We start from the raw sequence: 13,500 nt of genomic DNA, 5'->3' as shown, positions 1-13,500 counted from the left end.
GGACTTCTTTCAAAGTTGACCATAGGTTTGAAAGAAAATGTTGCCACCATGGAACAAATTATATTGGATAACTGGAGAGTGATAATGCACAAGATAACAGAAACTAGAGAAATTAGTTGGGTCAGTTGAATCTATTCTTCAGTAAAAATTAAACATGACCAAGATTTCTGCATGCTGAGTGCTCAGAATGTTTATTCCTGAAATGAAGCATCACTACATTAATTGTTCCAAGGAGAACTGCAAGTCAAAGAAGCTGGACTTAGAGAAAATTAAGGAGAGCTTCATAACTGGGGATGAAACTTGTTTCACTATGATGCACTGTCCAAATATCAACTGAAACAACATAAGCAACACTGAAGAATACTGAAGAAATTCAAAGTTCAAGATGGTGCTGGAAAGATCATTTGTACAATTTTGTATGGCATAGAGGTAATAGTCTATATTGCAGAGGAAAGTTGCCAAGCATTCCTGTCCTGCTTCACAACAATACCCCCACTCTCAAGGGATAAAATGAAAAGGCTGTTGTACAATACTATAGATCTGAAGAGATGTCACACCCTCTCTACCTTCAAACCTTGGCACCATGCAGTGACCATCTGAAAATAATAAGTTAGCAAAAGTGGTAGTACAAGCAAGACAAAACATTTAATGTGAGTGGAAGAGAAAAGCCTTTTAAATGTTATAACAAGTAAATTAATGTTCATGGGTTATTATGTTGAAAAATAATAATTGTTTGGTATTACTTATAAAAATGTTTGATTACTCTTGGGATAATGATAAAAACTGCAATTTAGATAAAACTGACTAAATTAGTCTTTAAGTAGGTCTAGAATCACAAAATGCTACAGTGCCACACAATTTAATAGCTATTTTCTGAACAATGATCTATAAAAATATTATTTAAGTTTTTATAGTTAAAAGTATTGAAATCCATCCATCCATCCATCCCCATCTAACCCGCTGAATCCGAATAGGGTCACGGGGGTCTGCTGGAGCCAATCCCAGCCAACACAGGGCACAAGGCAGGAACCAATCCTGGGCAGGGTGCCAACATTGAAGCAAAATAATAGATTTTGTATGTAGCTAATGAACACAGACTAGAACAATTTTTTTTACCAAGAACTGTGTATTAATCCAAGTTAAATCTAGTCAAATGAAATTAAATTCTTAATAGTATATAGATTAACTGAATGATAAGTCATCACCACTATTAAAACCAGTTTTATTTTATAAGTATACACCAAATATGCATGCAGAGTTAATTTCAAACTCTGACCAATTATTACCTGATAAAATAATGCTGGTTTCATTGGTAGATTTTTGGAAGGCTTCATTTGTAAACAGATCCATTCCATATACAGTGTAGTGAGTAATCCTACCATTAGGTCTGTATGGTGCTTTCCAGGACACCAAAACAGAGGATGATGTAATATTTTGATATGTCACATCCTGAACTGATCCTGGAACTGATGAACCACAAATTAGATTAAGACATTGTTTTCTTCCTCTTTTGTCATTTCCATCGCATTTATATCAAATTACCTTGTTCTTTTGTTTTCACAGCAATGCTGGCCTGAGGTCCTTCACCAACAGCAGTAGAGGCAGAAACATTAAACGTGTAATCAGTGTAAGGAAGAAGGTTTGTAACAATGTAAGACATTTCTTCAATAGAAAGATCTGCTGTCTGGAAGGTTGTGGTTTCTTAAGCATATTAGAAAAAAAAAACAAATAGCAAAATATTAAAAGAAAGTTGTAGTTTCTTTAACATATTATAAAGCAAAAAACAGCAAAATACTGAAAGATCTGCCATTTGTCCATGTAGTCTTCCTCCAGGTGCTCTGGTTTTCTCCCACAATCGAAACACATGCATGACAGTTAAAATAACATGCATGTCTTTGGGGATGTGAGTGAAAAAATAGAATACTTAGAGGAAAACAAAGAGGGTCTTAATATTGTTTCTTTGTATCAGTATACTGCTGCTGGATTATGTGAATTTCCCCTTGGGATTAATAAAGTATCTATCTATCTATCATCTATCTATCTAAAACCCACTAACACACAGAGAGGATGTGCAAACACACTGGGAGAATATACAAACTCCACATTTATGACCCGGCAAATGATGCAAGCAATATGAAACAATATACAGTATACTGTTTTATAACTCAACAATTCTAAAACTTAAAAATTTATGTCACCACATATAATCTTTCTTTGTGCAAGTGGAGAAAAGGTAAAATGGTTCTTTCTTTTTGTATTTTAAAATGGAATGAGCAGTGCTTCTTGTATGAAGTGTTTTATATTTGTGTGTGTGTGTTTGTTAATGGTAACTCAATAGTCCTAAATTTTCTCCCAGCAATCGCTTGCTGCTAGGATGACTGAAAACTATAAATGATGTAAGAGTGACTGTACAGCATATGTGAGTGGGTTCTGTCATATTCACCGATGTTTATTAAGAGAACTAGGATGCTCATGGTCTTGCAGAGCAGAATAAATAAATAAATGTACAGCTAAGGAGCAAATTCTTATATTCTTTGTTTATCATTTCTTGGGTATAGAAACAGAAACAATCATTGTGCTATATTTGATGTGCTAATCTTAACATCCTGCAATAACACCTTCTTGTGTATTTGAAAACCATTTACTATGCTTTAGAGTACCACATTTTATATAGCAGCATTGAGACAGATACCGTGCACAGTAGCAAGCTACACAATGATTTAATTAATAAAGTACTTCTACGGAAATATTAATTACAAGCACTGCTTAAACAACCTTACATCCCACAACCCAAAAAATTAATCACTCTTAATCTAAGACAAAGTTAAAACAAACAACTAAAATGAGGTTCTGATAAAAAATTCTGCTCATAATTTGAAGTCCATAAAGAAAGAAAGCTGATCGCAGAGGTAAGTTAAGCAGATATTAGTGCTTGAATATTATGAGATGTAATGAGTTTTAAATACTGCATCTCCTAACCCACCCACATTTGATTACTCCATTAAAAAGGTCATGGGAAGCCAAATCTAATTATAGTACCAAAGTATGCATTACAGAGATCAATCCTGAATGAGACCACAGGACCAGCACACTCTCTTGTGCACATACACTCATTTTGGGATAGTTTTGAGTTGCATCTGCACCTAACAAGATATCCTTTCACTGTTTATGTGTACCCTGAATTGTGTTTTTGTGCTCATTAAATTTTCTGAGTTCTCCATTTCTCCATCTACATCCCAAAGACCTGAATGTTAGGTTAAAAGGCAGCAATAAACGGTCATATGAATGAGTGTGGTTGTGAGTTTAGGTATTACCGCCACAGTACTGGAGACCCCAATGTTGTTTCAGAGTTGGTTCTTGCTCTGTGATCAGTGTTGTTAAAATAGTCTCTAGCCCCAGTGACTCTGAACTGGACTAAGCAGGTATCCACTTAACATACCTATCTTTATAAATTGGAAAGAAACTGAAACACCTTTAGAAACTCTTTATAACAATAGGAAAACATTCAACTTCCATATAAACTTTGGCTCAAACAAATACATGTACGTCTGAACCTTTAAGACCTTTTATGTCACTCTATGGTACTGTTTTCTAAATATGTTTAAAAACTGGCTCTGAATTTTAAATTTTTCAGTACAGAGGAAACACTTACTTTCAAATAGCCTTGACATATTTCATTCTAATTGTGACCCTTTTTAAAACTCTCAAATGTAAGAAATGCAGACTATACAGTATTTATAACATTATACCATCCTTCGATGAGGAAAGGTATAAGAAACATAAGAAGTGCAGCAAATTCACACATTAATTACATCAGCCTTTCATATGTCCAGCTGTACCTGTTCCTTACTGTTCGCTAACACTTGTGCATGTTTACCTTCAATAACATTTGGAAATGCACTAGCAGCTCTGGAGGAAAGTGGTGGCTGAGTAGGACTGCGGTACACTGTTCCATCTGTGGTTACAACTGAAACTACTGATCTTTTAACTCTCTGTGGTACAGGCAAGGTATATGAATAACCACTATCAGCTCCATTCCCTTGAAGAAGATGGGCAGCATCATTTCCAGTGTAGGGAAGTGACAACATGTTATTAGTTGACACTTTCTTTGAATTTGTTACAAGAAAGGAACTCTGTGGCAATGGAGAAGTTAGTAGAACTTGGGAAATGTCAGAAAGTGTGCTTTTGCTGTTGTCTTCAGAGGATGTACTCAGTTTGTTAGTAAAAGCAGCCAGTCTAACCGCAGGTGATGCAGGCAAAGTGACTGTATTTGCTGGTAGTCGTGAAGTGTCTGCAGATCCTTCAAAAGGTTCAGTTAACATACCATCACTTAGCAACATGGACCCATTTGCTTCCTAAAACAGAAATGCAATAAGAACACATCAGAGGAATTTATTATAGAATGCATTAGACATCACTTATTAAGAGCAGTTATCTATAATGGGTAGACACATACAGTATACGGGCTGAGGCTACTCTACTTTCTGAATGTGACTAACCTTCAAACTGAACTGCAAGAAAGTAATAATTAGAACAAAAATTGATCAGAAGTAGTGACAGCTAAGATGGAAAGGTGGAATATTTGGTTGGAATAATAAATACATTTTTGTCATTCTCAATACAAAAAATCAAATAAATTAAATAAAATGTATTTGTTTTATAATCATTTAGTAGAAATAAATGTGAAAAAGATAAGTAATATGTTTCATTAATTTAAGCAATACATATTTTACAATTCATCTTCCAGACCCAGTATTGATCGGTACACCCTTTTCGTTGGCTTTAAATATTCAAAAAGATTTTTGTTGTTGATTTTTTTTTTTAAATATATGTATTTACATACCTGAATATTATTTCAGTACTTCACTAAACTCTCCCTCTATAAACAACAGCAAAGGTAATGTACTACCAAACAAATACTCTTAAACATTGCAGACCAAGAATAAGTAACCCAGTGGCCTGAGTAAATATAACAACTAAACGTAACAGTAAATCGAAGAAGGGAATGAAAAAGTTCCAATTATGAGCTGGTTCTCAAGGCAAATTTTGTTGGTCTGATGAAAAATGGCAAAACATAGACTATATATTTAAATACCACTCTCAACTGACAGTGTGACCCTGAAAAAGTCACTTTTCCTACCCAATAATTATACAAACGTGTTATAAAAGACACTGATTACTCTTTGCAAAACAGTATTGCAACTGTACTTGAAAATCAAATGTACAGTGAAGCAGACTTGTAAAAAATAAAATGAGCCTCCTCTGTTAATTAAAGACCAATAAAGATATAAGCTTTAATTCTGAATTTGAAAATAGATAGACAAGACTCAAGAAAAAAGATGAAAATAACTATTAGAATTTTTAATTAGAAATGCATTGTTGGAGAGAACGTAAAATATACAATTCTGAAGTTAACATTTTAACAACATATCTAAGCAGATATGAGTCATTGAAAAATAAGAGGAATAGCATTTTTAAAATTCATTCCTTAATTCATTTCTTGAACCTAGTTTGCCTAATTGCCCTGACACTCATCTCATCAGATATGGAAAAAAATAAATCTACATCTGGATACAAAATCTACATAGTTACTCTTTTCACATATATTCTCACTGCCTCAACTTAACTTCAGGATGTGGTAAACTAAAAAAAAAAACAAATAAAAAAAAACCGAAACCAGAGAAAAACCAATACTGAAACAGGGAGAATATGGAAACTCCACACAGACGAACTTTTTGCTGGGATCGCATCTCTTAATGTCACGCTAGTAAAACTAGCAAAAAGAAGAGGCAATTGAAAGAAGAGACTTAGTTAGGAAGACAAAAATGGTCAGCACTGTAAAGACAGCCACACAGTACGCAAAACCAAAATGCAAGATGAAAATGTAGCATTAATCACAAAAATGGGGCATCCAAGAAAAGAATTAGTGAAAAAATAAATAAAAAAGAATTCCCTTGGGTGACCTTTTAACCTGCAGTGTGGTTCCCTGTAAGTTACAACATATTATGGCACTACCCTAATGACGAGAGCACAATTTGCCATTGGCCTAGAAAAAACTAAATGGTGGCCAATTCATCCCCAAAACTTTATCAAAAACAAACATACAGAAAATCATTAACAACTGACTTCACAATCAAAATTAGTGACTAGAAAAACACCTAAAATGAGCATCTGATTTCCTAATATGATGGAGAAAAAGCATACAGAAATTTAAACAACGGTTTATAACACAGTAGCAGCAGTACTGCCATGATGCAACATAAAACAAAACTCCCAATGGTTTGTTATATATCTGCTATATCTGCCTTTAAAGATTGTGTTCCTTATTTAAGAACAAAAGGTTTCCTTTTTAAATTTAAAACTGATTAACATATTATTGGAAAAAGTGTATTCAAACTAATTTTGTAACAATACATAAATCTCTAAATACAGTAAATATCCATACTTTTTATATAAAGTATGTTTATGATATACTGTACCTTTGTTCATTGTTGTTGTAGTCAATACAGAAAACCATAATTTTCAAAAAAGAGATATGTACCATGGACCATAGAAACAGGAGGTCACCCAGATCTAGGCCTGAGTGACGTTTTGGCTTTATAAATTGTATATGGTGTTGTTATGCTTCGCACAACCTTTGAAGTGACTAAATTATGTAATATTTTTTATCACAATAAAAATACACTGCTATGAAAGAGTTTTTGCCATAGCAGAACTAAATCAACATGCTTTATGTAGAGTGTGCAAAAACACATTGATAATAAGAAAAAATAGCAATCAAATTGAAATAAAACAGAAACCCAAAGTTTAATTTAATTAATCTGCTAGAAAACAGAATGAACTGCTACAAATATATTTTATATTATTTTAATTAAACAGACAAAGAAAGATGTGTCAAAGATATCAATATGGCCTATTTTTTGTTGATGCCACACCTGGGGATAACACTAGTCCTTCTATTGTTGCAGATTAATACTTTTATTTTCTGCTATGATTCATATGGATATTTTTTTTTACCTAAATGCATTTGACAGGTCTTCTCAATTAGTTATTCAGAGAAATAAGGAACAGAGGATGGTTTATGGGAAATTTGAGAAATGCTAAAAAAATTTGAACATTTATCCTCATTTTCAGCAGCATGTGTTGTATAATAAGTGTATGTGCAACCCTCTTTGAATTGGCATGCATGTGCCAAACTTCCTGCATCCCACCGATATAGTCTCTGGTCTACGATTTGTACCTGTATGGTATTATGCCTTTGGAATTTGCTAAAAGCAAAATTAAAAGAGTTGATAAATGTAAACCACAAATATAATCTATTCAAGTCCAGTGAATAACCTGAACTGATACACTGGCATACTGTAAAATTCCTATAGGGTAAAAAAAGTTCAGATTACCAGAAACTGAAAAATAATGGAATTTTCAGAGATATACAAAAAGCCTTTTTAACAGAAATAGTAATTGGTTTACAATGTACAGATTTTTTGCAGCAATGCAAGTTAATTAATGTTTGATGAAAACAATTCCTACAGGCATCTCAAATCCAATGTCTATATAAAAGCAGTGTTGGAACAAATTGTGTTGCTATACCCTCTGAATCATTATTTGGACAACTGTGTATTGATATTATAAAGATGAGAAAAAGGCACTTAAGCAAAGAAAGGCATACAGACCATTACAACCCTTAAAACTGTAGTTATTTTTTTAGAGAAATTGCAAAGAATGCCAAGGTGTCAGTGTGTACAGTTTTCTACACTACAGGAGAAAATACTGATAGGAACAGGTCTGGCAAACCCAAAGCCAGAACATAATCAGAAGACAAGTTTTTGAAAGTGAACAGCTTGTGTGGTAGGCACCTATTAGGACAGTGGTAGAAGTAAGCAAGTGTCAGCATCAACTGTGAGGGGAATACGTAGTGCTACAGGCTTGGCAGGTTGAATGGCAATAGAAAGCTACTGCTAAAATTGCAAAATAAGAGAAAGAGGCTTGCCTTAGCCAGAAACCACTGCCAGTTTCAATTTACTCTGAAATTAAAGTAAAATAGATATGGATAGTTCACAGTTGTTAAACTATTCTTAAAGCTGTTGTCCTATGAGGCACTTTTCACACAAGCTGTTGACTGTCACCCAGAGAGTGACTGTCTGGTCGATCATTTTATTCAGACCCTGAAACAGATGTTAAAAATGGTTGGTACAGACTGCGATCATATGCTCCCTCTTATCCTCTTTGCTTACTGAGAGGCACCATAAGCATCCATGCATCTTTCCCATTTTTAGTTTCTGCATGGGGAAACAACCCAGAGGGATCCTTGACTTATTTAAGGAAAGGTAGGAGGAGCAATGCGATTCATAAACTAATATGTTGGAATATTCATTAAATTGAATTGATAGTGCGGGTCCTGCTATATGCACCCCTCTTCATGTTTTGGGAGCCTCTTGAACCCGACACTGTTGATAGTCATGACCGGGATCAGCTGGACAAATGCGGGCACCACATGAAGCAAGGGGAAGGTGCAAAAGTGTGCACTGCTTTTATTAAATAAAAATCAAAACAGTATTCAAATAAATAGTGCAATGCCCAAAGTTCATAAACAAATAATCTTTAAAAACAGGTGAATTGGTGGAGGTTAAAAATTCAAAAACAAATCCATTAAAAACAAGATTAAGTTACCGGCAGGAACACTCCTTTTTTTAAAAAACCTTGTCCTCTTTCTTTTTATTTGCACCTCTTCTTATCACTCACAGGTCTTGCCGCAGAGGAGTCGCCCTATCAGTGGATGCAGCTGACCTTCATCAGGTCCGGCTGCCTTCTGTCCCCTGGCTACGTACAGGCTCCCTCACCAGACTGAGATTTGGGTCCCCAAAAGCCAGGACACTCATGCTGAGGCTCTGTCCCCAAGCCTCCTTGCCCCCCACTGCCTTCCTGGCCTTACACGGTGAGCCGTTCACCTTCCTGGTCACTCCTGCCCCTCTTAACTGCTCAATAGGAGCGACCACTTCTTACTGCCCCATGTGTTGGTCATACACTCTTTCCCCGGTGCTCTCCTCACAGCTTTCTGCCTTCTCTCCAACGAGCCTAGTCCCATTCCCTCGCTCACTCCTGCACCGGGTCTTTTTCCTCCTGCCTTCACTAACTTCGGTTCTTTCTTTTTTTGCTCTTATCTTGTATTCACACTCCCCCTTCTAAAATGGGGACGTGGCACAGGTGTGGCGATTAGCAGCTTCCAGCATCATTCACAGCCATGGTCGATTCCACACCTGTGCACTTAAATGTGGGACCACCTGCATCACACCTGGGAACCGCTCCTGCCACATTACCATGGCCCCCTCCTTAACGACGCAAGTCTGGCGATTATTTATTTACAATGGTTCCAATCAGCTGTGGACCTCATTTTAACACAACTGGGTGACCAATTTAGGAAAAAATAGATCGTCTCATGCTTGAGGACATGAAAAAAGCTGAGCGGACAACAGTTCAACTCTACAAACAAAACACAGTACTGTGTAATTTCCAGGCTAGAGATAGAGTGATGGTGTTTATTCCTATCATACTCTCACAATTATTAGTAGATTGACAGGGTCCTTATGAAATAAAGGAAGGAAAGGGATTGGTAGACTATGTGACAAAACATTGATGGCCCACTGAATGCATTTATCATGTTAATCAATGACTACCTTGGAAATCTAGAGAGAACTCTTCAGAATTGTAGGAGACCTCTCTCAATTTGTTTATCACCTAGCTGACCTTATTACAGGGGAGCTGCTCTCCCCTCATCAAAAAAACCAACTGCAAAATATTTTAGGAAAGTTGAACAATATTGTGGACACAAACCTGGCCTCACTCAGTTGATCTTGTACAATATTATTATTAACAATGGGTAATTGTTTGTGTGGTTGAATTGGGAGTAAACAAAATGCTACTTATTGGAGTCATAGAAAAGAGTACCAGTGCTTCCTCTGGCTTGATTGTTCTAACAGAAGTTTTTGCAATGCCTTCTGGAGATTCAACCAACTTTCATGATTCAGTGCCTAGTTACCATATGCCAAGGACTGATGATTTAATTGTGAACCTAGGAATACTTACTTCCTATCCACAATAGGCATGACAAAAATATATGGTCTATCCAAAGGGCTCTATTGACATTTCAAAGTCTGGTGGACAGACAGCCATAGTTGTACAGAGCCTGTAGTGTAGTCTACTTTGACAACATCATTGTCATTTCCTGCATCTGGGAACAGCGTCTGTACAACATTGAGGCTATCCTAGAGTTTCTTACAAAAGCAGGGTTACACATTAGTCCAATAAAACTACTTTGGACTTGCTAAGGTGTAGTATTTAGAATCAGTTTTGGGCCATGGACAGGTCAAATGGTTGCTGCTATGCAAAACTGGCCTTGGACACAAAGTCCAAGACCGATCCCAGATAGCACTTTGAGCTAATTTTTTTTGTATGAAAATGTGCTATATAAATAAATGTTGTTGTTGTTGTTGATCCAAGACTTCTTAGGATGAGCATGGTACCAGAAATGGTTTTTACCTAATTTTTCCAAAATGATTGCACCTTTGACTGATCTGAACTAGAAAACAGGATCCAAACCTTATAGAATGAAAAGTTACACACACATTTTGTGGCCTTAAGAAATCTTTAATCTCTAAGGTCATTTTGATTTCTCTTAATTTTTAATGTCCTTTTATTTTCTAGATGGAAACATCTACAACCGGGCTAGGTGCTAGATTAAATCAGATCATTAATGTGTTATCACAAGCAGGATTCTGAGGATAATTGTGAGCAAAAAATAACTAGGAGATGATAAAAAAGCAAATAAGCATGGTTAGAGGCAAGCAAAAGTCAAAATAACAATAAATTAAAATGGGACTGAGCAAACAGGAACACAAAGTCAAAAATGAAATTGTAACTCAAAATACTGAGGAGAAGACAAAAATCAGAAAAACAAAAACATAATGCTAGGACCTATTTGGGTAAAAAGCTAACTAGCACTTATGAATAAGAGTATTTACATCTACCACGGAATAATACAGAAAGTGAATATGCCATATTCATAGCATCACTTACTGTGATGTCACAATCATGAGAATTACAGGCAAATGATCCATATTTCAACAGTGTTGCATAAACAAAAATAAAATTAAGATAGTAAAGACAATAATATTTTTAAATTTTAGAAAACAGATATCAAAATTAGATTCTTCACATGTGAAAATCCAGAATAAAAGGGAAAACATGCAAAATGGCACTGAACACCCCATACCTTAGGCAGAATCTAGTGAGGTGTGAGATAAAGTAGGCAGAAGTTGGAAGAGAAGCCTTAGCAATAAAATGGGCAACCACTAAATTACGGTATTACCAAACTAGGACTAAACCAAGCTTCAATGTAAAGGATGGCTGTATACAAAGAATCAAATCCCTGTGTCTTCCAGTTGTTTCTTGATGTTCAACATTACCAATACATGGTTGTAGGCTCCAAATGCTTTCCCCATGCCAATGCTGATGCCATTTCTGGGACCCATAACCACAAGGACAGGATATTGCTTTTACCTGTATGGCAGCGCTAAGTAGAAGCACTGTCATTCAAGAAAGCATGGCAAGTCTCTTATGAGACTATTTTAAGGATACACCAGGGTTATAGTAAAGGAGTGAAACAGTTGTTCACTCAATGTCATTTTCCTACATTTCTAGAATAGAGGAAAATGAAAAGAGCACTAGCTTCCTTTCCATTCTACTCCTGTAAGACAGGAAGCTTAAAAACTCAATGTAAATTACCTTTTCTTTTCTTGAGATAACAATATTCTGAAAAACTGTGCCTTGGTTCATCTTCAACACCAAAATCTTGTATTGTGTAATAATGCCATTTTGTTGAAGTGGAGTCTTCCAAGAAAGTGTTACAGATGTAGAACCAACTAATTTAACTTTCAGATCAGACACTGGTCCTGGGGCTAAAAGAAGACATCACTATTAATATCAAACTACATTTATTTGTTGAATGACAAAATTGATCATTTTAAAAAAAGCTATCACTGCTTCATTATAAGTACATTCAAATGTATCTACATATTTGTAGTACTAGGGTGTTGTACCATGTTAGCCATTATGAATGTAGAGAAAAGCCAAACAAAATGACCTTTTATTGGCTAAATAAAAAGATTACCATATGCAAGCTTTTGAGGCAACTCAGGCCCCTTCTTCAGGCAAGATGTAAGAAGAAGAAGGGTCCTCAGTTGCCTCGAAAGCTTGCATATTGTAATCTTTTTAGTTAGCCAATAAAAGGTGTCATTTTTCTTGGCTTTTCTCTACATATTTGCAAAAGTTCAATTTAAAAATTGAATATACAACTAATTTAAAATTCCATTAATGTCCAAATGTTTCTTGCCTTTACTTATAGTTATATTTAAATATGTATAAAATATTTTGCTCTCTGCTACTACATTTTGTATGCTGTCTCTTTGGTATAACATCTGAATGCCAATCAAATGACAATCAAACTTATCATTCAGCTTTTGGGTCTTTTCTTTGAAGTAAATCACCTGAAAACATCCAAGAAGTTAACAGTTAGGTAACTGACAAAAACAAACAAAAAAAACTTGAAAATGTTTATGTTTTTATTTTTGTACAAGAATTTCTTGTTCTGTTGACATGCTGCTTTTCAGAGCCTTCACAGCAGTTTATTTCAAGAGTGCATTTTTCTCTTGATAAATGTGTGTAAGAACCATTTTTAAAGAGTCTGTAAATATTGCAGAATACAGAGGGTACCTGCCACTGGTCACAGCTGCCAAAATGAATTCCTGTCTCTCTTCCTCAATAAACATAATACAGTAAGTATCCTTAGAGATATTGAGGACAGTAACATTGTCTCACTCTTTCTGCATATACTGAATGATCTTTCTTCATATATTGATTAAAATGCTTTTAGCTACTGCAGAGTTTGGTAAATATTCAAAAATCATTGCATCACTACTGACCATTATGTTATTCTGTCTTGCAAAAGAGAATGTTGAATAGCTTCCCCAGTAACAAACTTTATTCATGAACCTGAATGGCAAGTATACCAGCTACTTTTCATTTAATATTGTTACTAAGTTTTCAATATGATCTTCCGGATTGTTTTTAAATTAAAATAGTGCCTATATTTTGAAGATACGCATGTCCTCCACCCATTCATTTATTTTCAAAAGATACAATTTCTATTACGGGACCACAAAAATTAATGCTACAAACTTTATTTTGAGGCAGGAACCCACCAATCACAGAGGATACTCACATCACACACTCATGTTCATGTACACCATGTGTACCTCTAGAGTGGGTACTCAACTACATGCTGTTTGGATGTGGGAATAAAATGGAATGATCATGGAAACAACAGTGAAGAGGCTGTGATATGAACTTAGGATTTGCAGCTGTGACATAGCAGTGATAAATACTGTATTTTGCTGTCATGCTGCCACCACCCAGCTCTCTTTGTCAATTAAGTTTCATCAAGCT

The 13,500-nt window shown here is 35.3% G+C and overlaps 1 protein-coding gene across 1 annotated transcript in view; it reads right to left on the bottom strand.

The window, feature by feature from the left end:
* ptprq (protein tyrosine phosphatase receptor type Q) overlaps positions 1-13,500 on the bottom strand; it is a 205,438-nt gene that overhangs the window by 132,470 nt on the left and 59,468 nt on the right. Inside the window, exons 12-15 of the mRNA XM_039762178.1 lie at positions 11,782-11,954; positions 3,878-4,355; positions 1,543-1,701; positions 1,287-1,466 (exon numbers count right to left, since the gene is read on the bottom strand). Coding sequence (XP_039618112.1) covers positions 1,287-1,466; positions 1,543-1,701; positions 3,878-4,355; positions 11,782-11,954 — 990 coding nt within the window. The remainder of the gene's footprint in view (positions 1-1,286; positions 1,467-1,542; positions 1,702-3,877; positions 4,356-11,781; positions 11,955-13,500) is intronic.

The sequence above is a fragment of the Polypterus senegalus genome, chromosome 8 (assembly GCF_016835505.1).
Source record: "Polypterus senegalus isolate Bchr_013 chromosome 8, ASM1683550v1, whole genome shotgun sequence".
Classification (NCBI taxonomy): Eukaryota; Metazoa; Chordata; class Cladistia; order Polypteriformes; family Polypteridae; genus Polypterus; species Polypterus senegalus.
Note: the sequence above shows the minus strand (reverse complement) of the source record. Positions and strands in the feature narration are given on the sequence as shown.